The sequence below is a fragment of the Epinephelus lanceolatus genome, chromosome 8 (genome assembly GCF_041903045.1).
Source record: "Epinephelus lanceolatus isolate andai-2023 chromosome 8, ASM4190304v1, whole genome shotgun sequence".
Lineage (NCBI taxonomy): Eukaryota > Metazoa > Chordata > Actinopteri > Perciformes > Serranidae > Epinephelus > Epinephelus lanceolatus.
The window spans coordinates 38,139,845-38,167,758 of record NC_135741.1 but is presented as its reverse complement, the minus strand read 5'-3'; the positions used below and the strand labels follow the sequence as shown (position 1 = coordinate 38,167,758).

Genomic DNA, 27,914 nt, shown 5'->3' with positions numbered 1-27,914 from the left:
GAGGAATCACTTGTAAAGGGTGTTTTCTCCTGTAACAAAAAAGGAACACTCACCACATCTGTCTAAAAAACACGAAAAGCACTGGCAAACATCATTTTTCATTCAAAGGACAGTTGTCTATTTGGGTTAACTCAGCTGTCAGAGCTGGGGCCTACTTGAACAAATTTCTGCAAATATCCTCTCTAGCAACTGTGCATAACCAAGCCTGTCATTTTCCCAGGAATAGAAGGGTAGTTAAAATTACAGCTTTTGAGGAGTGGAAATTTACGCACTGTCTGTTCTTAAATAGGAGCTCTAACAAAATAGCCATATGGTAACATTTACAGATTTAAACATGGGAAGTTTTACGATATAAGGGGAATCTTTAATGACATGTGACATAGCGTGAGTTTAGCATCTGTTCAGCTGTAGGGTTCAGTTGTACATGGATTTTCAGTCACTGTTCATGACTCCAAAGTTAATACATAAAATGAGAGATCTTCATTTGATGAAGGTTTGAGGACATTAAAACTGTGGACCAGAGTAGTTGTTCCATATCAGCGCTATCCTCCAATAAATCATATGAGGGTGATATTAAAGAGACAGGTTTTTAACAGCCTTGTCACCTTCAAGAACACTTTCAAGGATCCAGTTGAGTTCAGTTTAGGAGCAAAGGTTTCAAATGGCAGGGCATTGGATAATACAAATATAGGCCCTTGAAAAACTTTATTTAGTTTTATAGTTATTAGTCATATCGTTTTATCTTGAATTTGTGAAGAAAACCTGTTTTTCTCACATGCCTCCATGGAGAACAACTAGCATATTGATTAACTGATTGAGTGGGGACAGCATTTAACAACAGCAAAACCATTAAAACATCCGTTTAAAAACACTCACACAGCTTGTGCAGTATAATCCAAGTCTCATTTATCCAGGTGTTTGCTCATTATTTCCCACACACATGCATTATCGCTAAAAAACAACTAAGTGTTGCAGTTTAGCTTTGAAGAAAGCATGGATAAGGTTCACTTTCAGTTCAGTTTCACATAGTAAGGTTTTAGCGAAAATGGATGAGTTTGGGAAGTACTGAGCATATGACTGGATAGATAAGACTTGGATTATACTGCATGAGCTGTGTGACAGTTTGTAAATGTACAGTACAGGCCAAAAGTTTGGACACACCTTCTCATTCAATGCGTTTTCTTTATTTTCATGACTATTTACATTGTAGATTCTCACTGAAGGCATCAAAACTATGAATGAACACATGTGGAGTTATGTACTTAACAAAAAAAGGTGAAATAACTGAAAACATGTTTTATATTCTAGTTTCTTCAAAATAGCCACCCTTTGCTCTGATTACTGCTTTGCACACTCTTGGCATTCTCTCCATGAGCTTCAAGAGGTAGTCACCTGAAATGGTTTTCCAACAGTCTTGAAGGAGTTCCCAGAGGTGTTTAGCACTTGTTGGCCCCTTTGCCTTCACTCTGCGGTCCAGCTCACCCCAAACCATCTGGATTGGGTTCAGGTCCGGTGACTGTGGAGGCCAGGTCATCTGCCGCAGCACTCCATCACTCTCCTTCTTGGTCAAATAGCCCTTACACAGCCTGGAGGTGTGTTTGGGGTCACTGTCCTGTTGAAAAATAAATGATCGTCCAACTAAACGCAAACCGGATGGGATGGCATGTCGCTGCAGGATGCTGTGGTAGCCATGCTGGTTCAGTGTGCCTTCAATTTTGAATAAATCCCCAACAGTGTCACCAGCAAAACACCCCCACACCATCACACCTCCTCCTCCATGCTTCACAGTGGGAACCAGGCATGTGGAATCCATCCGTTCACCTTTTCTGCGTCTCACAAAGACACGGCGGTTGGAACCAAAGATCTCAAATTTGGACTCATCAGACCAAAGCACAGATTTCCACTGGTCTAATGTCCATTCCTTGTGTTTCTTGGCCCAAACAAATCTCTTCTGCTTGTTGCCTCTCCTTAGCAGTGGTTTCCTAGCAGCTATTTGACCATGAAAGCCTGATTGGCGCAGTCTCCTCTTAACAGTTGTTCTAGAGATGGGTCTGCTGCTAGAACTCTGTGTGGCATTCATCTGGTCTCTGATCTGAGCTGCTGTTAACTTGCGATTTCTGAGGCTGGTGACTCGGATGAACTTATCCTCAGAAGCAGAGGTGACTCTTGGTCTTCCTTTCCTGGGTCGGTCCTCATGTGTGCCAGTTTCATTGTAGCGCTTGATGGTTTTTGCGACTCCACTTGGGGACACATTTAAAGTTTTTGCAATTTTCCGGACTGACTGACCTTCATTTCTTAAAGTAATGATGGCCACTCGTTTTTCTTTAGTTAGCTGATTGGTTCTTGCCATAATATGAATTTTAACAGTTGTCCAATAGGGCTGTCGGCTGTGTATTAACCTGACTTCTGCACAACACAACTGATGGTCCCGACCCCATTGATAAAGCAAGAAATTCCACTAATTAACCCTGATAAGGCACACCTGTGAAGTGGAAACCATTTCAGGTGACTACCTCTTGAAGCTCATGGAGAGAATGCCAAGAGTGTGCAAAGCAGTAATCAGAGCAAAGGGTGGCTATTTTGAAGAAACTAGAATATAAAACATGTTTTCAGTTATTTCACCTTTTTTTGTTAAGTACATAACTCCACATGTGTTCATTCATAGTTTTGATGCCTTCAGTGAGGATCTACAATGTAAATAGTCATGAAAATAAAGAAAACGCATTGAATGAGAAGGTGTGTCCAAACTTTTGGCCTGTACTGTATGTTTTATCTCTGTTTTGGTCTCCACTAGGAATGGGCATTTTAGGTAACTTCCATATTTGAGTACTCGCATTCAATTATAACAGAGCACTTGAGCACTCACCAAAAAGGGCGAGCTGTGGGAGCGAACCAAAACAATCAGCTTAAAGATACCAAAATGCTATGTACAACCAACCCATTCTCATTCCCAGGGCATCAATACGGCACCCTGGTCAGTGGCCCTTAGCCTCTGACTTATCAGGCTTACAGCTAACTCCAATGAAATGCTGTCCGCGGCAATTATGTGTTATAAAGAGCAAGATAGTCCGTGTAGGTTGAGAGGGAGGGGTGGTGGATGGATCCAACACGCACACCACTTTCACCTTGGGAAACTGTGTCCCATGTGAAAAGTCAACTTGATATTTTTTTAAAGGCATACAGTATGTCATGTGACAACTAAGTAAAGTGACGTACTCTTTAAGTTAATGTAACAAGCGTAGTTTCAGTGGCGGGGCACCTGGTGGCTTAGTAGGTAGGAGAGGTGTCCTATATATGAAGGCAATGTTCTTGCTGCAGCGGCTCTGCAGGCTTAAATCCAATAAAATAAAAAAAGCCCCACCCCATTTTTTTTAAAAAAAAAGTAGTTTCAATGGCTACCTGTGTTTCCTGTGAAGATGGAAAGACTCTGTAGCATGTAACAAGCGGAAATTGATACGGAATGTGATGCGTCCAAAACTGATGCTAGAGGGATACCTAGAGCATCATAGTTTGAAGCCTAGGGCCAATGACTAAGCTGTTGTATTTGACCAGTTGGAGTGAGAACACTATGTACAGCTGAGGGGAAAGGCAGAGGTGGGTGATAATTCCCTATGGGTTTGTCACTATGAGCAAAAGCTTTTACGTTACTCATACTCAATAGATCCATTGTTAATGTAAAAATATTGATTAGTGAATTTTTAAGGTTACGGCTGTAACGATCTGAGTCATGCATTTTCTTTCTCTTCTTTTTTATCGTGTAACCATTCTAAATCTAATATCCTACCTGAAACCCATCTCTGGATTTAAAGAAAAAAAAAAAAAAAAAAAAAAGTATTCAGGTAAGTATCCAGTACTAAAGCTGACACTCTGAGCTGCATCTAATAATAGATCACACTGGTAGAGTGCAGGTAATTTTACAAGACAAAACATATTCTTTAACAATAAAATCACAGTGATAGACAACAATGAATATTCATACTCAAAGACTCAGTACAGGACTTCCACATATTCTAAAACGAGTTTGGAAGAATGTGGAGGGCATGCCTTTTTTCTTAAAAGTAAATTTAACTCATGTCTGTGATAACATTGCTCCTAAAGCCTTTAAGTTTCTGAGCTCTGCCTGCTCCTGCCTTGCAGGTCTGAGAGCAGTCAGTGGCATCTAATATCACTTTGAGCTAGAACAGTGAAAATGGGGGAAAGTAGAGCAATATGTGATTACTACCAATACATTACTATTTGTTTAATGTGACAAAATACAGCCTAACATAGTGAATTGACTGTGAGCTGAAACGCTTGTGTTCTTTGCTTTGTCTTTGAAATACTTTTTTAATAGTGCTTTGTAATGAAATAAATTATTTGGAGGTTAGAGGTGGATATGACCACATATGCTGCACACTGATGACCCGTCTAATGAATGTCAAATTTTCATCACTGGTAGGAATCTTAGAGGATAACATATGGAGAGCCCTGTTTGCCCCTGTTTTGTGCATCTGCAGGGTCTGGGGTATACCGCTGTTGGGGACCGGAGGTAAAGACATTGTCTGTCCGAGTGGGGGCGGCGTTGGACAGTCACTTTGTGCAGGCATCCCAGTGCGCTCCCCACCACCACCACCCACCTCACCCTCACTTGTGGGATCAGCAATTCAGATCGCATGCAAATCCAGGAGCGTCACTGTGGATGTGTGTGTGTGAGAGGGGAAAAGAGAGGGGGAGAGAGAAGTGCAGTTGCATTCCTGGGGAGAGATATCCCTGCCCCTTCCTCCTCCTTCCTCTCTTCCCTCCTGGTCTCCCAGCCGGCGGCGGCAGAGAGGGATTTTCAACCCGGGCTGCAGATGCGGGGAACAGGGCTACAGAGTGAAAGACACACTGGTAGTCCGTAGGGAAGTTGTAGATAGGAGCATAATTTAAGCGCATCGAAAGAGTTTGGAGTTTGTTTTCGGGTGCTCCGGGCGGTAAAATTTAATTTTAAGAAAGTTTACTTTTTTAGGATACATCCGTGTGGTGGTCATGGGTTCCCAGCGGACACTCGGGGCCGGCCGGACAGCGCTGCTTCTGGCGGGGCTGCTCGTGGCTCTGTGGCACCGCTGCGCCGCAAGTTGCCCGGAGAGAGACTTGGAGGAGAGGGAAGAAGAGGCCAATGTAGTTTTGACCGGCACGGTGGACGAAATAATTAACGTGGACCCGGTGCATAATACCTATTCTTGCAAGGTAAGTGTTTTAATGTGGTTTCTGTGTAACGATCAAGTGAAGTATCCGCAGGAGTGCATTGCTTCAAGGGAAAGACACCTGCTCTTGCACGAAAACTACTAATAGGGTTTAAGTGGGCTATTAGAAGTCACACTGTCACTTAATACCTTTACTCTGGTGTAGCTGATTGAAGTCATTACCACTGAGTTTCTAATCCAACTCTCTCAGAGGCAATAACAGCTTCCCTGAAAAACATTTTACAAACTCATTCATCCAGAAGCCTTTGGCAGCAGTTACATGGACTGACAGTGGATCCACTTTGTCGTCAGAAATAGATAGATGGTGCTTTTTTATTTCCACTTACCAATTATATAGCTACAAGGGAGGCCTAACCGACCTTGTAATCATCCCAAACATGCTGCAGTAAGAGACTGGCCCCTCACTGGCCCCTGGTTGTAGCTCTCACTTGATTTCTACCCGTAAGTGTTGAAAACATGTACCATCACCCAGTTGCTGCAAAGCTGGTATTCTGAATCATGATTTATTATGTGGTGGTGACAAGTGCCACCCATAACTAGAGATTTGTGACTTGTGGCTGTAACAGTGATGTCTTTGAGATAAAAAAAAGTGCATAGCATGTAATAAGATAACTGTAAAATACCACAGAAACACATAAAGCACTCAGTACAGGGATTTGTGATTGTAAAAGACAACATGTTTTTTTAATTCTCAATAGAGACCACTGAGAAATGCTGCAAGGTGTGCCCAAAGCAATAAAGATGCATAGCCATGCCTTACGGTGTCATTAGTCACTCATATGAAACCTGTGTGTTATAGACCTGAGAATGTAAATTTCCCCTATTCTCTTAATGTCACAGAGACATTATGTCTCAGACTAATGGACCACATAATAGCGCATGGTGAAAAAAAACAAAAACATCCACCGTTCCACAAATAAACACATTTTCAGTCAGGATGCAGGCTTCCTCTGTCCCCATTCCAGATCCATTCATCGTGAAACTAACTTTTGCATCATCATGGACTTGTGGTAGACCACTCTATAATCTGTCAAAATAAACAGATTGTGTTTGGTCAGCTCTCTCGCTGCTCTTTTCCTCAGCACCCAGATGCTTCCCTACTCCTGGTGAATCAGTGGAGTAGATTAGAGGCACACGGCTCTCCCTCTGGAAACGGAAACCACCACCACCAAGTGCTGAAATGAGACGAGACAGCTAACATGTAGCGGAAGGGGCGAGCTTTCTCATGACTGTGCATAAAGCAACCTTTGCTGCATTCCCTGATGCACTATCTGTGGGTGCTTGCAGTGTTTTAGATAAGTTTTCAAGTGGCTGTTTTTGGATCTTTTGCATGAGATATGTTCCAATAGAAATAACCACTTGAGAATCACTGTTATCACATGAAATGTCAGAGGATGTTTGGGTTGCATACATGTGAATAACATTCTCTGTAAAGATTTGAACAGTAAAGTCAGAGAAACACCAGCCTGTCAGGACCTTGATGCAGATACCCCAGATCTGGATAATGCCCCCTAATATCTAACAGCACTCCTGTGCATACTTATAAATGGAAATATAATGTTTGATTTTGATTCTGATAAAAAGCTAAAGCATGTGCTTGTCTTTCTGTTGTCACCCAAGGTCAGGGTGTGGCGCTACTTGAAAGGAAAGTCCAGTGTCAACCGCGAAATTCTCTTGGATGGCGGCAACAAGTTGATGATCGGGGGCTTTGGCAATCCCGGGATCTGTGACAACCAGGTAGCCACAGGCGACACACGAATATTCTTTCTCAACCCTGCTCCGGAGGCCATGGGGCCAGAACACAAGAACGAACTTATGCTCAACTCAAGTCTGATGAGGATTACTCTGCGCAACCTGGAAGACGTGGAACACTGTGTGGAAGGTAAGCAGCCATTTTTTTGTGAATGGAATAAGACCTATGTGTTTTATGAGGTGGGATATACAGCATATGTCAATTTGCTTTGACTTAGATGGTTATTTTGTGTTACCTGTGAGAAGTTCAGTGTAGGTTCCCTGCTGTAGTTTCTCACAGTAATTGTAAATCACTTAAAGAAGCAAGGATTTCATACATTGGTGGCTGCTGAAATTACATAGCCTTAGGCACACTGCGTCAAAGTTTCCCAGAACTCCCTGAAACAAGGACACCTGAGTCATTTTAGGAGCTTTGTTGCCATGGTGAAGCTCCAGCTTTCCCAGAGTGGCCTTGAGGTGGGTGTGTCTGATTAACACCTTAAGGACAGGGGTTGAGTGGAAAAGAGATGATTCCCAACCTTTGCACCCTGTAGCTGTGCCATTTTATTAAGTCAGAGGTGAAACTGTAACACTTATACATAACACATCACATGGGAGCTTTACAGGGCAACACAGGTTGCCACACACTGACTCACCATTTTAACTTAAGTGTAAAATAAACACGATGACACTTTTACAACACAGAGACCGAGAATGCAACGGCAGAAGCAGGCGATGAATGGCTGGATCAATCTCACCCACACACATGAAAAGTCCTATAAAAATATTTTTCAAGTAGCTGTTGAAGTTTTGTGAGTATGTGAGCATGAAAAGAGTTAATTAGATACTCTACTAGATAGAGTTAATTATATTCCTCTGAGTCCTTATTTGGTTGCAAAGTAATTCGTCAGGTTCTTATGAGACGAACCATACTGCCATGACTAATAAATCTCAGCATCTACCATGACTGTGGGACTGTAGCAGCCTCTGCCCCCACTGCCAGCGAGCAGTGAGCTTGGCGCTGTTTAACTTTTACTGGTGCTTAACAATGTTGGCAGCAATTCAAAGTTTGAATCTAACACTTAGAGCGGCCGGGAGCACCAGGGGGAAATGAATCAGAGCACGAATCACCTTACTGAAGGCTTTCTGGGGCAATCACTGTTTCAGAGTTGCAGGGTCTATATCCTGGGTACTTTCCCTTGAACATTTCTGGGTGGCAGGATGTTCCAATGGATGGAGCTTGTTTGCAGTGTTAAGTTGCATTTGGCACACACATAAAACTTCTTCTGTTTGTCTGTCCAGGCACGAAACACTGCACTGCTAACCTTTTTATTCACCCCCCTTTTCTTCTTTTTGGACTCCTGTTGTGGAAAGGGGAGTTTCTTGGCTCTGACAAACTGTCTAGAATGTGCCCTTTTTGTTTCGGGGCTTTGTATTTGAAGAGGGTTTATTCACATAACCTGATTTTCTCATATCACCTTACAGTCAAAGAGATAGCGGTAGGAAATACTTCAAGAAGTCATCAGGCAGAAGTTAGAGAGCAATCGTGCTTTGAGACACCTGAAAAGACAGAGCTTTTTTCTAGGGAAGCTCTGGATTCTCTTCTGCACTGACTTTTCCAATAAGTGAAATCCTGGGACAATTGTAAGGTTCAGCACCACCATGAAATCTGTATTTGTTTTTTGGGGAGTGAAATTGGCCCCGATAATTAACTTGCATACCTCCATCCAGTAGAGAATGAGCTCTGAGGCTTGTTTCAGCGCAGAGTTTTAATTAAGAGAGTCAAGTCAGATCCCATCCGTTCTGTGCAACCACTGCCCCCGGAGACTGTGGGATGTCAGTGCAGCGGGACAAGACTCTACCTGCCGCAGCACTCATTGTACCCTCCTCTGCTTTCTCCTCATTCTTGACATTTTCGATAGCTAGGATAGACTCAGGAATGCCTGGCAGAGAGTTAGGTGGGGAGGCGCATTGTCTGAGGTGGAAGAAAAAAGGCTTTGTGTGAGCTCCTTGCCACCAAGAGTTTTAAGAAGGACACAGACATGAAGAAAAATAAGATGAGTGATGTAGAACGAAGGAAAAATAGAGGAATTTTTTATACATGTGAAGACATGGATCGTGACGGATGTTGTGTTTGCTGTGGCATATTTGTTAGAGCTTGGATCAGTGCTGCATGAAGATAGATGCCTTCAGGCATTATGTTTCACACTCTTTCTACTCCTGTGCTCTTTGCATTGGGCGGTGGCACTTCGGGGCCACTCAGTCCATGTGTGCGATCACTTGGCTTCAAGCTTTCATCTGCCACAGAGCAGCCCTCCCCAGAGGAGTGTTTACAAGATCTCAGTAAACACTCGCAGTGGCGACCAGCCCTTAGAATGCTGTACACCATATTTGCTGTGCAAAAGACTGCCTTCTTTTTTGTTTCCTGATGCCTTATCTTTACTTACTGAGGCCCCTCTGTGTTTGGAATAAGAAACTGAAATAGCAAAAAAGTGCAACTTTTCAATTCAAAGTGTACCACATCTGCATTGTTGGATTTACACCTTGTCAGGGCTGATAAGCAGGGGCCCTGTGGCACAGAATCTCTCCCTTTGTTTGGTCCTCCAGCTACCATTCAGTGAAATGGTACCTAAGTCAATTGTGCTGTGCAGAGAGTTGACAGATAATGTGTCAGAATCAAGGGCAGACTTATTCTGCGTCTTTGGAAACAAAAATGAAGTCATGGTTTTGTAAAAGTGGATGAAGAGGGCAATTCAAGGCTCAAACAAATGGCAGCAGTTGAAAAATATGTGCTGTGTTTATTATCATTTCCATTTTTCTCCAATGCCGTGTTAATGGCAACAAAGAGAGAAGGCGGAGGTGTTAGGGGTTTGGAAGAGAGGAAGCCCTCCTGATGGAGAAGTGTTGAGCGTACAGGGAGATCTTATCTGTCGTGGTCTGTTTATCAGCTGCTTTTGTTTCAGCCCTTGATGACTTGATGCCAAAGTCTTTCCCTCGAGGCCCAGACGAAGAACAGCAACAAAGGGCTGTTTCTTCCTTCTGTCATCCCTTCCTCTCCTTCCCTTTTTTTAAAAATCTGTCTCTTTTTAGAGGAGGAGAGATGAGCCAGTCAGAAGTCAGTGTATAGTCATGCAACAGCTGCATCAAAGGTCTTTTCTTTGTCCCTTTGTGCTGCATCAATTTGAATACGTAATATTGAGTGCAGCTAGTGTGCTCCACTGGTTGGACAGTCAAAAGTCCTTGTGGGATGTTAATGACCAGCATTTTACAGCTCAGCATACCACTGACTCTTTATGATGTGTGTGTACAGCAGTCCAGAGGCTCGCTGGTAATGGGGTTAGCCAGGCTTGCTGAGAACATGATGGGGGTCCTGATTTGCCAGCAGGTGGTCTTGCTTAATGATGGGCGAGCAGACAGTCCTGTGGAATGCTCCTCGGGGTGGGTGGGATGTGGGATGACTGTTTAAGCACCCACCCCTTATCCTCCAGCGCTCCCTCAGTGAATGAGCCTAGGCCTCACGGAAAACTTTGAGCTTTTTTCCCACTGTTTGTGCAGGGAGGAGGCCCGGAATCTGCAGGAATTCCTTACCTGCACAAGCTCCTACCTGGCTGCCTCCTCCCTCCTCACCTTCTTGATATGTGAGGAGATAATGATAGAATGATGAGGGCAAAATGGAGGAGTGAACGCTTCAGTTTTGGGCACCATGCTATCTACTTTTTCATAATGTAAATGCCAATCATCGACAGGGCAGTTGACTCCCTTATTTCAAGACAGTTTTAAGACTTACTGAAAAATGCAGGGGTCACTTCACTGTTGTAGTTAATCAGTGACTCAGTGCCCTGGAAGATACTTGAGAGTATGTTGATATGCCAGCCCAGGTTAACTCCCAAGATTTTTTTTTCTGCAGAGGTGCCATCTGAGCTGAATTGAGATTCTAATGTGTCTCATGATACTATATGATGACCTATAGCCTCTCTCACTGAATATATGGCTGTATATTAGAGAGGCTCCAATGGATCAGCTGGTGCCTGGAATCACATGACATCCAGGTTGATTGGCCATGATCGGTGACTGAATGGTAAATCTCAGATAAAGCCAATCCTGTGCTAATGAAATTTACACGTATTCACTGCACGATGGTTCACATCGCAAACAAGCTTTTGTCAAAGCCGCTGTTCTCAAAAGTTGTAGTTCATTTCCATGCATGCTGTGAATGGTTTGAGAGCTTCGATGTTAAGCTAACTAGCAGACTGGGGTATACCATCTAAATTTGTGTTAATCATGGAGTTGATAAGTAGCTCAAAAATGCAGCATAGTAAAGCTAATGCTAACTGTTTCAGGTTTTCTGATCGTTACGAACATTAATTTTCACTCAGATTTTTGTGGATGCTTGATGAGACTCTCATTTTTGATATCGTATTTCCATTTTTACTATTTCAAGTCAAGTTTTTAGTGGCTTTAAAGAAAAATCCCCATTATGTTTGTGTGTGCTGTCAATTAGATTTCTTAAAAACAAAAAAAAAATCTGAATTGGAATTGGCAGGTGAGACTTAAAAAATTGGAATTGGAATCAGCCAACAAAAACTGCAATCGGTGCATTTCTAATGTATGTGGCTTCTACTATCTTATGTAGTGCCTGGGCTTGTTTTTCCTGAATGTTTATTTTATTTAAGTGTAATGATTTCCACTTAGTTTAGCAGAGGCAGTCTTTATTTCAGGCAAGGTGGTCCATATTCGCTAACACTCTGGGAACACTTGCAGCATCTTTGTCACCCTATAATTTAAATATCAGGCTCTACTACTACCTACTCATGTTTTAATCTTACCAAGACATCCTAGAGACAGATTATAACTACTCCATAGTGAAACATGACAACCTACTATATATTTGACTTTCCCAGGTATAAAAACATATGGCTCGTGGGTAATTCCGAAGGGGAGATGGATTTTATTTTATTGTGGCTCTGTAAAGTGTGAGAACACTACGCACACAGGTGACTGATCTAAAGCACTGGGGTCTTTATCCAGTCTATGTCTATACATGCAGCTTTTTGTCTTCGGCAAGAAGAAGTCAAGAAGACTTACTTTAAGGATTGGATTTTTCTCAGGGTCCTTGAATGGATTAGGCTATAGTCTAAGAGTGAGAGTTCATTTGCTTGGTGTGGAGCTTTTCTACAAAGGTGTACCCTTGGTAAATCTGTGTACCCTGTGTGGCTTATGTCAAAGCGTTTATGCAGTGAAGCGAACAGAATTGGACAAATAGAAAGGCTTGATGGAAGGCTTTGATGAAATAAGCAACAAAGGCTTGAAGGGAGAAACAAGACCAATGGACCTGTTTGCCAGCTAGCCCAGAGTCTCCAGAGTTATTGCACATTTTGGATTTTAATTAAAAATTCGGGAGCGGAGAGCCTGCTTGGCATGGCGATAAAGGACTCTGAAATGAAAAAGCCATGAAAGATGGAAGAGAGCAAAGGAGGAACGGACCACTTAACCACAGTCTGTTCACCTTGGCTCATATCCCAGCCCGAACCAGGAGTGTATCACTCTCATGCTGATAAGAATCATAGATGGTATTGATAGTGCGCAAAGATACCTACGTGTAGTGACATGCCTGTCACTTCAGTGAGATGTTAACATTTCCACTGTGTACATACAGACATACTGTGTAACATCTAGCTTGTCCAAATATACTGTCTATCTTGTGAAAAGGTAGTCTAAATTTATTGTAATGAATACTTGCTCAATGCAATAGGACATGATTTTGTTTGTTCTCTTGTTTTGTAAAATACCTGCCCCTTGCTGTTCTTCTTAGCTTACTACCCTCAGGGCAAAAGACATTGAAAAAATCTTGATGCTCACAAAAGAATGCAGAATATAGCCATCAGCAGAAGTATTTCTTAAACAGACTTCCACAAGGTATCCAACATGCATCATAATGAAGTCATTTCATAAGTATTTTGATGTAAAGCTGACAGTCATTGACAAGCAGTGTTGTTTGAAGCTCCCAAAATTGAAAAGACAACGTAAAGTTAGCTGGTGTCAAAGTTAAGCTCTTCTTTAGTTGAAGAACAGGAAAGTGAAACTGACCTTGGAGGCTCTGGGCAGGGACTTGGATGTACAGTGACCCGGAAACCTCCCTCTTCTACCCCAGACATAAAGAGCTCAGAGCAGCAGTCTGCATGAGATCTGGGCTCCCTCTGGGGAACTGGATCCGTGACAAAATTCTTGCTCCAAGACTGCATTTCTGAAGCAGGGCAGCTGCGGTGGCAAGTGTGGCTACTTACTGTCAACACGCCAAAAACATCAGGTTTAGAGAAAAGGGTTTTGGTGGGACACCAGGGGGATAGCAGAAGCCCTAATGTGATTTGTATTTAGGTCAGCTCAGCTGTCACTATGGAGCGGCTCAGATCAAGAGGAAACAAGGGAAGAAAATGAAAAATGTTTTTTTTTTGTGCCCTGTATGCTCTTTTTGTTGTTGGGTACAACAGGGACTTCTTTGATAAACTTTTCCTCTGCAAATACTTTGACAAACTATTAGGTTCACTTTGTGTGCTTTGTGAACATTATTTAGCTTCTGCTTTTAATAAAAAGCAGATAATTGAACATACCCATCACATGCTGAACTTCAGTCAGCTGTCTCCAGATGAGTGTATGTCAGCATTTGCAGTATTTAAGATGCTGTAATTTTCTCAGTAATTTGAATTTTATCAATATTTTTGGCCTTCTACAAATTTGTCCAAGAGTCTCCAACAACGGCAGTTTCCAGGTTGAGAGATGAGACTAAGAAAATATATTATGGAAATTATACCACAGTTGAATAACAGGAAGGACTTGGTTCAGAGGTTAATCACATTCTGTCACCTCCTGGATATGAGCTAGAGATGCACTGACCCATTGCTGGTAAATTAGACCTATCATGATCCCTGTTGTCATGTGGTATGCACCTGTTACATATCACTGGTCATACACATGGCAATGAGGCTAATTATATAAAGCCGTTATCCTTGTTTCCTGGGGTCTTTAGCTATATTTGGACTGGTTAAAATGTTTAACAATGCTTTCAACAAAGACCCTTATATGTTCCATTAGTGATTGTTGAATGTCTCTTGATTTCTTCTTCTAAGCAGGCTTTCTTCAAGAATTTGGATCCTGACTGCGGGAATTTGCTCTCATTCAGTCACAAGAGTATTAGAGAGGTCGGGCACTGTGATGTTGGGCGATAAGGTCTAGCTCACAGATGGTGTTCCAGGTCATCCCAGTGGTGTTAGATGGGGTTGAATTCAGGGTCCTGGGCAGGATTTGGATTAAAGTTAGGGTCAGTTCTAGGGTTAAGGTTGGTGGTATCTAACGGTTGCAGCAATAGAGCTTTTAGTTGTGCCAAATCACATACATAAATGTTGCTGAACCCTATTTTGAGTCTAATTCCTTGCATTGCCTGATTTAACACAATGTACGTTACAGTGCTGCACATACAGGAAGTAGGGGAGACTTGACACATGGGGGTCCCATGCACACAAACAAATCACGAGATGTATAGGCTTTTTCTTGGCTATTTTACCCCCCCAGACAACAGCCTTGTCTCCGTGACTTCCTTTCTTCCCCCTCATCCGTCCGTTGATGGGTTGTCATGGTGAACTCTCAGGATGAGCACCTATCTCTCCCTTGTGACTTGTCCTCCACGTTTCCTTCTGTGTTTGCCATTATCTCTTTATATGTCTTCATACTTTCAGGTGTTATCTTCAATCATATTCTCATATTCTGATGATGTGCCGCACATCTGTCTGTCTGTCATCATGTGTGGACATGTCCTGTGCTTACAACATGTTTTGGTTTGCTATCTCAGATGTTTCTCTGAGGCACTGTTGTGGCAGGCAGGGCTGATATATGAAAGCTGACCCATCACACTTTGGGTTTTATGTCTCTGCTCTTACCTTTAACACATGTTAAATTCTTCCCAAGTCTTTTGTTACCCCACCCGTCTCCCTGCTCTCCCCAGCCGCCCTTTTCTGTATTCTCACAGTCATCATCTTCCTCCTCCCAGTGTTCCCATCTCACAGTGGTTCCACCTGTAATTAGACTGGAATCCCATGCCCTGTAAAGCTGTCATAGCCCTAACAACCAGGTGCAGTTCGTACAGACCAGCCTCTGACCTAATTCCATATCCCTCTCTGTGTCTCTCTCAGCCTCCTCAAGCACCAACACAACTGATTATCTTAAAAGTCAATTAAAGGATAATACTAGTTTATTAGAACTTGAATCTTTTTTATTTTATTTTAGAAGAAGAAAGCTGTATAAATTATTTTGTGGCTGCAGTGGGAGCTGTGAGAAATCTCATAGATTGCCTCAAAGGATGTCACTTGACTTGACATGGGTTAGGGCTGAAGAAAAATTTGGGGGTGTGAAGTAAGAAAGAAGTGAGCTCACCTGACCTCTGTAGCCCACTTCCTATCTCTGCTTTAGGCCAGCAGCTTGAGGCTACATACTAGCATAACAAACCTGAGTCTCTGATTAGGGATGGCAACAGTTAACTGCAGAGGACCTTTTTGACTGGTTAAGCATGTTGGTCTGTAGCTTAATTTGTACTAGGACTATGTTGTACCACATGAAGAATAAAACTAATAGGGTATTCGTGCTACACTGGTTAGCTAGCCGTGGCCACTCTTCACAGCCAGTGGAAACTGGGGGGGGCAAAGGGCACCATCTGCCTGCATGTTAACATGGCTAGCTGCCTTTCTGTCAGTAAAGCCAACAAAAAATAAAAGGTGAGACATTTACAACAAAAAAACATTATAATGTCACCACATCTAAATGGATAGCATTCTGAAATACAATGCTAAAGCTCAGTGAGTCACTGGAGTGCCACACTAAAAGGAAAATGCCTCTCATATTTCACATCATTTTGCGTTTCTTTCTTTTTCTTAAAAATGAGCTCATTAGTTACCAGTTATGGGTGTCAGGCTTTCAAAAGCAAAATTAAACAAAACTGACATCCCTATTTCTAAGCAATGTAGGCGGATGAGTTGCCCTGTGGGCAATGTAGGCGCCAGGTTTTAACAAGGAGGAAGAATGCGTAAAATATCAACGAGGATATATTTGGTTCTGCTCAATTCATTTTGATACTTTTTTTTAAAGAAAAGCTGTCCATCATGAGTCTGAGTCTGACAATTTTAGTAACGTGACTGCAATACTAAATCAGCAGAGTACTTTTTAAGATAAGATCCAAGTTGTAATAAACTAGAATTGTCCTTTAAGATTTTCAGAAGATGCATTTATCTAAACTGGCTAAAAATGAATGAACATAAGTGTTGCATGTATTGATCAAGGACATTCTGACAGGATACTTGGCTGTTGATACAAACATCCATGAGTGGCTTTGGGGATTAAACCAAGAAATGTAATGCCATCTAAGATGTTAGACTTTTCTTTGTCTTCTTGAGTTATGGAATTTGTGATATGTCTTCTGACAGACTCTTAAGATGACAACTCTCCTGAGAGATGAAACCTCTTAGGAATTTTCCCCTCTCCCTCTCTCCCTCTCTTTCTCTCTGCTTGCCCTCCAGGCTGACAGATTTGTCTGGCTGGAGGGAGGCACTCGGCCTGCCCCTGTTGTTTTAGCCAACAATGGCAAGGACATGATGGCTTTCAGAGACAAACAGAGATATCTGGCAGAGGATGTCTCACTAGCTTGAGCATGTATCTGTTTATACACACACACACACACACACACACACACACACACACATATAAAGACACAGACACACAGACTTAACTATCTCCCCATCAGAACGAGACATAAACATAATGCACTATGTGTCGCTGTATCTGACCTAGCCATTGCATTGTGATTGCTTTCAACAATGAACAGTCTCAAAAGTAATGACTGAAATTCCTACTAGACGTGGTTATAGCAGTCAATACACACAGAGAAGAGATGGCTTCATAAGGGGGGTTAGGGGTAGTAGCTCTACATTACTGCATAAACTATGTGTTGGTTTGTAACAGCCTTACTAAATCTAAGAAAGTAAAAAGGGATAATTGGGCAATTTTCAACCAGCTTTGTATCATAACGGTGTGGGTAGTATGTGTAAATAAACTGTGGTAAACTCCCCTCCATTTTACTGGCAGCCTGCTCAAATCCGTAGGATTTTTGCTGGCTGTAGGGCTGTTGCTCAAACTACAGATTGTGCTCCCACATTTTTGTATGCCCGCCACCACGGACACAATCTCTCTCTCTCTCTCTCTCTCTCTCTCTGTTTCTCAGACCAAACACAGATCAAGTATAAACCAAGACACTTTGGCTGTAATACAAGAATTTATGATCAAGAAGTGGGTAGCATACTGTTTCCTGTATTGTAAACATGGAGGCAGAAAAAAATGCAATCAAATGGTAAAACTAGACTGTTCTAATAAAATATGGACCACGATTCTGTTACTGTTACTGTTTTGCCCAATTTTTGCCTTAAATGTTTACAGAGAGATATTAGTGTATTGTTTAACTATAATGCAAGATTATGTGTCACTAGCTGGCTGCCATATTGTTTTCTCTGAAAGAACGGCCAAGCTCAAGTTACATCACCCACCAGCGAGAGTGTTTATTGGTTCGGTGTGGTGCAGTGCATTCTGGTAGTTGTAGGCTAAGGAAATAATTCTTTAACTGGCAACCAGTGGCAATGACAAAGCTTCATATTCTCATACCTGCTATCTGTTTTGATACACTTTAACAGCCAATTTTAAAACTTTTATGATATGATGTGAATGCACTATAAGCTCATTGCAATCAATGGCCAGAATTTATGAGTCTAATCATATAAACTGATGTGACTGACCTTATCAGAAGCTCAAGAAACTTGAGATGAATCTTCTACTGGTTAGTCAAACGCTCAGGAGGAAATGAGTAATGTGAAACCTAATTGAACTGTCAAATGGCATCAGCATGCAGTAGGCTATGGGCCAGCTGACACAGACATGGCAATTCAAGGGCCTATAATGGAAAAACTAAAGGCTCTGAGACACGTGGAGCATATAGAGATACGTGCATTTAATGTATTTTAGCACCATACAGGTTTTCTGTGGGTTTGTTTTCTGGTGCTGTATATCCTGTAGGGCCCATTTTGTTCACTGTTTGAGCAATGAAGTGCAACTGCAAGGAGAGAAAATAGCTCTTCAACAGAGGTAGTGTGACTGGTAATACAGCAAGGAAAAAAGGAAAGAAAGAGGTGAAGTCCAAGATTAAAGAGTATGAGCGATGGAGAGTTGAAGACAGCCAGGTAAGAGCAGATTGGAGAAGAGGGGAGGACAGAGGGAAAGAAGGAAAAGGATAAAAAAGTACTAAAAAGAAGAAGAGAAAAATTGAAAAGAAGAGCGAAAAGTGAAATGGGATGGAAGGGGTAGACAGTCGAGAACGTTGGAATGAGGTTGAGTGGATATACGTCAGTAGTTCTGAGTTGACATTCTGGAGGTATCTCAAAATCTCAGCACATAAAAACAAAACTGTTGGTCAGACTCTGTTAGGGGTAACTGAATTTTTTTTCTTGTAATTTAGGTGAACTGTCCCTTGCTGCATGAAGGATTATCCTGGATTATCAAATAGATTATCTGTAAAGTTTCTTTCCCTCTTGCACTGTGCTGGAGCTCCATGCATAAAAAAGGGAAGCAGACTTGTAGCGAATGCCATGAGGCAGCTTTTGGCATTTTCCAGCAGAAGCATGGCGCCTCAGAGAGGCTTGGCCTGAGGGAACAAGTTCTATCACAGACTGCAAGCTGTTGCCAGAGGTATGCCCAGATCAGCCTCTCCAAATTTCCCCTTATTGTCACTCTGAAGCCCCTTGTAGTGAGTTACCTAGACACTGTAGCTTTATTATCATACCGCACTGTCAGCCATTTTGAAATGCCCCCAGTCCTCTTGTGACCATGAGAGCAACATCAACGACAAAAAAAGTTTCTACATCCATCTTTCAGAGAGATGATTTTTTCCCCCCTGCACTGTGAGTAGGTAGAGGCATGCCCTGGAAAAGCACTCAAAGCAGACATGTTTGAGTGGGCTCTCAGAGAAATACATGAGCACTGAGATGGACGGAGGCATTGAATGTGGAGAGTTTGGCTTTGCATTGTTCTAGTTTTTCCAACAGGGTTTGTGGCCTGCTTGGACAGGTTGTCAGCAAGAATATCGTAGATAAATAAGGCCTTCCTTTTTAGGTTGTGCTCTGCAGGACAAACCTCAACCTGTTAGCAATTGCACTGCAATGTTTCTTTGTAAATGACAAAACAACATTAATCTCTTGGAGGCAGATTTTAGTCTTGTCTAGCTCAAAGAGTTTTGCAGGAAGTGAATTGCAAAAGCTAGTAAGAGAGTGTCAAATGTATAATGTAACCTTGTTATTCATGCTTTAGTTACCAGGAATAACTAGTGCAGCAAAAAGAAATTCCATATGTTGACAGTGAACTACTCATAGAAAGAATCGGAGCAGAGATGTTGTTTCAAACTAGTCAAAAGGACGGCCAGTAGAATGGCTGCCGGAGGAATTCTGTTTTCTCATTACACTTTAATTGATGAGATTTTATCCAGACCTCTGTGAACTAACTTCTTGTCATGGGATTAGCAATTAGCAGCTGTGTAAGTTTTACTGGTTTAAAATGAGTATTTAAAAGGAGTAAGTCAAAGGCTTTTTGATTTTTAAAAATGGCTTGCGAATTTTAACAGACAACTGTCTGAGTAACTCCAAAAAGCAAATTGGATCTATTAATGGTCTGGATTTTTGCTTAAAGCTGGGGTAGGCAGAAATCTGGAAAAGGCAAAAAAACAACCCTGAAGATCTCCCCTTTCCCCTCTCTATCCTTAGCCCCTCCCACCCTATGACTACAGGCATATGCACACACTTCATACAGTTACTCAGTGCAAAGCCCCCTACCACCAGGTGTCACAGTAGGCTAGTGGCCAGAAGCAGCGCTGGGTCTAATCTGTGCAACAGCAGCAACAGAAAGTTTCCTTACCCGGTGGGGAGAAGGGGGTGACTGGTCCCCCAGAGGTATGGTTTGCACTGACTGAATTTGGGTTGCTGCAGCTGCTGACTGGGGTTCCGTCTCCAGAGCTGTTGCCCACTCCCCTCCCAGTAAGTTAATCAGTAGTCAGGAGTGAGACGCAGGACGCAGTGTGATTCTAGGCTCTAGCTAACATTAGCTACATAAACATGAACTTGAAGCCGCAGCTATAAGTCTTTGGCTCAGCTCAGAAGGAACTATTAGCAACAATTTTTCTCCATCTTTGAAACACTGATATTGACATTTTTTAAATTTCTTTTATTGTCACTTTCTTGTAGATGGTCTCTTGGACAAGTGACTTTTTTTGGGTTGCTTTTAGAGTTGGGTGGTATCCAAATTTTGTTACCATTAAACCTTCCCCACATTTTCCAGGGGTATATAGTATTACCGTAACTAATTAAAAATCACTTTGAAGGGCTCAGACAGAGTCGCCAAAATGTCGGCTTGTGCCTATACCATTCAGAAACAATAGCCAACATTACATAGGCCTAAGAATACTGAAAAATAACAACAAAACAACAGAACATGTACAACATTAACAACTTTTATTAATAAATATTTAAAAAAGTGCAAATACAGCAGTCAACCAAACAGAATGAAATAACAACAGATTGTCTGTAGGCTACAGCCCACTTCCAGTAGCCTACAGTACTCGACACAAATCAAGTAAATTAATACACAGCCCTATAGCATCCAATACTTGTAGGCTTATCAAATAATAAAAAAGTAACAATAAATAACGACGGTAAAGAAAATGTGTGCTATACAGCGTATCCTCAGACCGCAGCGGGTACTGTCCGACCTGCCACCGCATCTGCTTTTCTTTGAAGGAGACTGCTGTCATCTTTTTTTTCTCGGTGTTTCAGGTTGCGCTACTTCCTCCTCCACTCTGATAGCCATTGGACCTGCTGCTGCTGCTGCTTCCAGAAGTTGTGTTTTTTTTTTGGGACCAACTTGCCTGCTATGCGGCCTACCATCTTTTCTTCTCTTTCTCGCTTCTGAGCTGTCACGTGACAACGTCACGTCCAAAAAATGTCATCTCCCGACAACAGTTAAGAGAAACATTATAGCCTACTATTAGTTTTAAATTGTAATTAGTATTAAATTGAAAACTTAACCACACATACATAGGTTTTGGACAAACACTCATTTAGGCATTAAATAAATTATATTTAATATTATATCGTCATTTTTAAATGATGGTAATGAAACTGACACCGTTGCTATTTTTTGATACTGAGGGATACCTTATTACCATATTATCACCCAACCCTAGTTGCTTTGCGGTGTAGGTAGTAGTTGCCAATGCTGGAATAGCAACCTTCTTTGTAGGATTCTCTGCCATTATATCAGGCCTTCATTGAAGGAATCTGGATACGCACCTGCATTTGTAGGACAGCCAAGAGGAACACCTTCTCTCTGAAATTACCTGTGATTGGCCAAAGTCTCCCATCAAGGGAGAGTTTGCTGAAGCCTGAAAACAGAGCCAAGAGGAGGTGCACAAATGTAGTGCTCTCTAAGACCATTTGAATTACAGTATACTCAAAGGTTATTATGGGATTTTTGTCCAGTGGTGCCAAAATGAAATCGCCTACCTAAGCTTAAAGTCACATGACAAAATATACATGGTTGTTGACTACCTTGAGTTCATCAGTGCAGTGTTACTCATCAAGCACAGGACAAGTTCCAGCATGTGATTCAGTAAATGAGAAAATGTGACATGTGTTATTGGCTCCCTGCAAATATTTGTCTTTTTTGGGTGTCTCAGATGGATGGAGTCTAAAGGAGCTCCAAAGGCTCAAAGGCAGGACAGTAAAGTCCTCTGGAATTAATTAGATTTTTTTCTGAGCATGGCTCTAAGCAGTTATTTTATATCTTTAAGAAATGTGCAGGTTTAGGGAACTCCGCCAACACAGATAAAACCAATATGATTTCTCCTCATCCACACACACTTGATCTTGATCAGGCCTCAGACACAAAATTCCCACTGGAATTCCCCCAGGTTCTTTTCCACCCATTGACTTCCAGGGCCTCATTCAGGCCCCAGCAGCTTTCAGACTTGTGTACCTTCATTGTAAACAAGGGAAGAGTGAAAGGCAACAGGTCAGCCTCCAGTTAGCCTTTACCTGAGGCCAAAAGGAGTGTGAATGGGTTAGGGGCTGTCAGGGTGAAATCAGGGTCAGACGTGTTCGCACTCATCAAAGAAACCCTCGACACATTCCCAGTCCTAGATCAGGCAGAAATCCACTTTCTTTTCCAACAACTACACAGAGTTATTAGATTAAATGTCTCTTTATGAAGCACAATGATTCAGCAGTGTTTGTCAGTCAAACATCTTTTTTACCATCCTTGTTGGCTTATATCTTTTTTCTTTTTTTTTAAACTCTCCTGAATTAAAAGAAAGCTGATCATTAGGATGACCTGTGACTGTCCAAGCTTCATGGTTGCTGTATTGAAATTAGGATGTGTGTGTGTAAGAGTGTGTGCTCTTGCCCTAAAGAACATCCAACCCCTTCCTCTTCTTTTCATTGCTTGATTGGTTCTAAAGTGGTTTATTTGTCGCTCCCTCTCAACCTAAATCTCTTTCTTTGTCCCTGTGTGTGTTTCTGCATGTCTTTCTGTATGTGAGTCACTCTTAAACACACTGTTGTTCTTCCATCGATGTCTTTCTCTCTGTCTCTCAGTATGGCTCTCTCTTTCTCTGTGCAGTCTGTGCAGATTGAACTTGCTGGTTACGATGCTAGCGGAATCTTGATCAGCTCCAATTTACATTGAGACAATGGTGGGAGTTGAGAGGCGATTCCTCTCCTCTTTTTCCTCTCATTTCCCTCCTTGAACCCCCCTGTTCCTCTTTCTTGTCCTCCCTTCTGCTTCTGTGTCTTTGCCAACAGCCCCCACCCCTCCTCCTTTATTGTGTCTTTGGGAAGATGGTTGTCTTTAGTGACGGGAAATTAAGGATGGAGAGGGAGCCTCCTTGACAGTAGACTAAGCTGAATGCTTCTGGACTTCATCTGTGCTCCTGAGGACACAGCCCTCCTGATAATGAACTCCACACACTTGTCAGTGCATACACCCACACACACCAGCACACACCGACACACTCATGTTAAAGCTTGAGACAAGCTTCCGATGGCACAGCCAGCCTTCTGTCATTTCGTCTGCCCGTAATTTGTACATATATGACTTGTACTGTCAATTAACATAATCTTCATTTGGCATCAATTGTGGTGTCACATTCAGACATTGCAATCCAAATAGTGATCCTCTTTGACAGAATGCATCCTCAAATAACAGGCTGCTCTGTGCACAAGCATGAAGCATATCAAATTTGACTAAGTGCTGCAAACTAAAACTGACGCGACATAATAATTGCTGTTTAGACTAATTGTATGTAAGAAGACAGCTAGGTGGAGAGGCCTGTCAGGGTGCACTTACACTGTAAAAAAAATCTTTATTTTAAGTCAGTTTAGATTAAGTCATAAAATATGGTTTTATGAAAAGGGGAATTGTAAATATGGACAATGAAATTTAGTAACCCTTGTTGGCTTGTTTGCTGTCCAGGTGCTTTAGAGGGTCTGAAAGCAGGGCTGATATCACTATTGTGTCTGTTATATTAGTCCTGGATGTGTTAGCTTAGCCCTAGAACTGGAAGTGATGTGGCTATCTCATGCCCTTACACCCTTGTCTTAAGCTGCTTTCCATTTACCTTGGAAGTCTGAGGTAGCAGCTGAGAATGATGTCATACCTGAGCTGATCACATTGTAGTACAGTACAAGTTGCAAAAACTAAGGTGATGTCAGCAATACAAGTTAAATATAAAGTTATAATACCAGTTGATGACAATGCATTGTGCTGTATTTTGCGCTTTCAAACACCATAGCAACATGTTCACAGATAGGAGTTGGACAGTACTGTGAGTACAACTGTTTTATTGACACACAAATAAGACAGAGGTGCCAATAAACAGTACATTACAGCTTTCGCTACTTTTGATGTGCAAAACAGCCATGTTTGATTTCGAGGTTGGGGTTTACGAGGTTCCTTTGACTTTAAGTTGGAAATTCTGACTGGGAACTCAGAAATTCCAACTTCCCAGTGCAAATGGAGCACACCATTTTTCACATCTTAGCTTCTCAGCAGGCTAGTGCTGAAGTGCTGTGTGCAGTCTACGGGGCTAAGCTAGCTGTGAAGATTAGTAAATGCCTTCAAACTGTTGGCTGACTGCTGGTTAAACTACAAAGTTATGTTGCTGGGCTGATTAATGGAAAGTACCTGTCGAGTTATCAGAAAAGTTTATATTCTCAATGAGTATTGAGCAATGAGTGATTAATTGCATTCTCACTTGCTGGATCTGTGTAGGTCTGTAGCACAGCTCATGGTGGCCTGTTGTTACTGATACAATGCTCAGGAGTAACTAAGCTAATCGGAGCTAAGGTCCAAATCAAACAAATGAAGGACAGACCAGTATATCACCATGCAAACCCCTAAAATAACAGATTTGGTTTGTTATTTGCTTTATTTGGCTTGAAAATGAGACTTTCTAGTCAGTGTGTTACTGCAGGCTGTGGAGTGACTTATTAAAAAAAATATATCAGCTGCAGCTCAAGAAATTGTTAAACTTGCTCTTATTTCATTAACAGTTCACGCACATACTGTGGTCTGGTTTTACTTTGGGAGAGTGACGATCTTGCTGATTGCACCTAAATAAAGAAATGCCAAAAAAGTGAGATCATTCTGTTTGATTCACTGCAGTTGTAGCTGTTTGAGAATGTGTGTGAAACTTGAGTATCTTTAAACAGACCCACCAAAATAATTGCATTTGAAACAGGTGAAATTTATGAAGTTTTCGAGCTCCTCTGAGGCTTTAGTCCTTGTGACACTTGGCGCGTGATGCGTAACTAATGTTATCCTTCAATTCAAAATCATAGCAAATAGGAAGAGCGGCCACCAAGTCACGGGAGCTCCTGTCTGGGGGCCGAGAGGCGTTCTGCCTCAAGGTTTACAGTTGGTGGATTACCTGCAGTCAGTCACGCCTGCTGTGTTTTGGATTCACTCGCTTTAGCCCCGCCATTACTCCTTTGAAGAGGCTAAAGTGAGATCCACCATGCAAATCACCTGGTTGGTTTGAGATGAAGCGCCAACAATCCTGATAAAGGGCGACGCTTCATTGCCTGCCCTCTCCGGATAACCGATAGAGTCTGAAGTTTATTAAAAAGCCTCCTTTCCCAAGAGTGCCCTTTTTCCATTTTAGCTTTAATAATGGAGATATGGAGGGTGTGATGACGCCAAGATGTGTGCACGCTCATGTGTAGTCCTGATTCTTGTGTGTCTCAGTGTGTGTGTTTTTTGTAAATTGTGTGCACAAATGTATTGTTGTGTGTTTGCAAATACACATGAACGAAGAGGAGCGGCAGCCTTTTTCTCTGAGGCACCAGGGCAGAGTATGAAACCTCCTGAGAGTGAGCAGACGGCTTTTTAATTTCGCTCCTCTCTGCCGCCGGTCGGCTGAATTAACAGGAATTGAAATGTGCCGAGAAGAGAGAAATTTTTTCATCAACGGCAAACTTTGAGAGCAAACTGTTATCAGACTCACTCATTTATTAAGAACTGAAAGGGAGATTGAGTTCAACTTGTGGAAGTGGCGGTGGGGGGGGTTCTATTGTATTTGCCAGTGTGGTGTTTAGTGAGGATTGTGGAATATGCACTCAGGATGGAGCAGATTGTAAATTATCACCCTGAGGCCACCGCACAAGCCTCTCTTAGATCAGTGTTGACAAAGCCTCGGAGCACGGCTTCTGGTGGGGTGTGGAGGCCTGGGGGGTGCAGCCTTTGTTGTTGACTTCTTGTCTTTCTCCCAACCACCTGTCTTCCATCATGGCTTATTACCAAAGCTCTGAAGTTAAGCTCAGCGTGCACACTTACCTCTTCTGGACTTTTTCACTTCATTGTGCTAAGCAGTGACAAAAAATGTTTTTGGTAAATAAAGAGAATGACTCTCCTTGGAGCAGCAACATCAACTTCATGGAAGGAGGAACTGTTGGGAGGAGAATGGATTAAAGAGAGAGACCATGGCAGCTTTGAAGAGTCAGGGTATTGTTGCGGCCTTCTCATCAAAGCGTAAAGAGAATTCTGAATGAGCAAAGGGGAAGGAGAGTATTATAGGTATACTCCTATCACATACATTCATACTCAGACACACAATCTTTGAGTTTGAGCTAAAATGTTGTGTTGCTTTGAACTTTAACAATTACAATATTTAAGAGGGCCTTGAATTAATTCTGTAACTCCAAAACCATGACCACCACTCTCTAAAATCATAATCTTTAGGGGTAATTATCAGGTTTGTTTTGTGGGGCTTTGCTGCAGTGCATATCTACTGCACTTTCCATAGCTTACTTGTCAATCAAGTGTGGCCAGCACTGTTTTGCACCTTTGATTTAAAAAACAAAAAACATTTTCTTCATCCGTTCAGCCATCATGGTTGTGCTAACGCAACCACCCGGATCCTAACAACAGGTCAGTCCTAGTAGGCCTGTGGTGAGAGAGTCAGAAAGACCCACACACAAGTGCTCACCCAAGCACACTTCATCCTGCCCACTCTGGGTTAGGGAGACAGGTTCTCATGTCGGCAGATTATTCACGGGGATTTCGTTCTAAATGAGGTGAAGTTATTGCTCTCTGTGAAGCGGGTCTTTCAGAAGCCGCTGCCAGGGCTCGAGCTGCTGCTTTTTGTTCCGCTCCCCTTTGTTGGCCTGCACGGCAGAGTAACCTGACCCCAGACGTGACAGGCACTCAACTCAAAGAAAAAAGCCATTTTTAGCAATGACTCTAAATTTCAAGGAACGTTTAGTACGGTGAAGGGGTGTTCAACAACAGTGCTTCTACTCTTTCTTTCTTGTCCAGATACTTGGCTCTCTTTCTACTTATGATAATTGATTGAAGTTTTTAGTAATAAAATGTTTGCCAAGTACATCTTACGGTGGCTCCTGCATCTCAAATATGAGGATTTGCTGCTATTCTTCGGGGATTTGGACTCTCATTAACCTCTTCCACTCTGCTAGGATGCCAGCATCCTCGGCCCACATTACTGTCTTTCAGAGGCTGTAGTGGGCTGAGGGACTCTCTCTTATCTCAAGATGATGATGAAAAAGGTTTCTGTGGTTACCCATGAGTCTCCCCTTGACAGGCCTGCCCACTTTATGCAGTTTTAGGGTAAAAACCATGCAGTTTTTTGCATGTACTACAAATATGTTATTTTTGCCTGTTTTTAAAATTTGAATATTTCTGGATATGGAGGTCCCTAAACATACTTGGAATTGAATAAATTGGGTATGACTGGAAAGCTGAGACTCATGTGGATACAATGAGCCCAATTGTATTAGTGTGTAATGATTTAAGTCCCCATAGTAGCCATTCCATTGTAGTGAAACCATTTTTTGAAACTTGACCTCACTGATTAAACTGATGTATAGTGACCTATAGGATAATCACTGCCTCATGAAACGTTACAACCACAAACTTAAGACCTTGGGCATTCAGGGGATCTATGGCTCTCAAAAGTATATCGACAATAAGTGGTTTTCTCAGCAGTTTCCAGAGCAGGACCACCTGACCACCCAATTGCCAAAAAATACAATTCTTATAGAAATCTGCAAATGTCAGAAATTTTTGTCACCACATCGAAGCATGGATTATTCAGTGTTGTTCCTCTAGGTCTTGGTGTCATAATTCTTTAACACTCATCAATTCTAGAGTGGTCACAAATTGTAAAATTTAGCACCAAATCTGTGTGACAAATGGTTTCAACCCTGCACCATGAGAAATAATCCAGTATGGGAATGGCTATCAAGCTTCAATCATAATGTTCTAAGCTCCCATGCACCTTAACCATAACCACAACACAATGCTTGTTACAGATTT

General features: G+C 42.1%; 1 protein-coding gene across 9 annotated transcripts in view; it reads left to right on the top strand.

The window, feature by feature from the left end:
* The first annotated feature begins 4,871 nt into the window (after positions 1 to 4,871).
* Positions 4,872 to 27,914, top strand: part of agrn (agrin) — a 302,216-nt gene continuing 279,173 nt past the window's right edge. For all 9 annotated transcript variants that reach the window (XM_033628910.2, XM_033628916.2, XM_033628914.2 and 6 more), the window contains exons 1-2: positions 4,872 to 5,208; positions 6,846 to 7,107. In XM_033628910.2, coding sequence (XP_033484801.1) covers positions 5,008 to 5,208; positions 6,846 to 7,107 — 463 coding nt within the window. In that variant the 5' untranslated portion in view covers positions 4,872 to 5,007. The remainder of the gene's footprint in view (positions 5,209 to 6,845; positions 7,108 to 27,914) is intronic.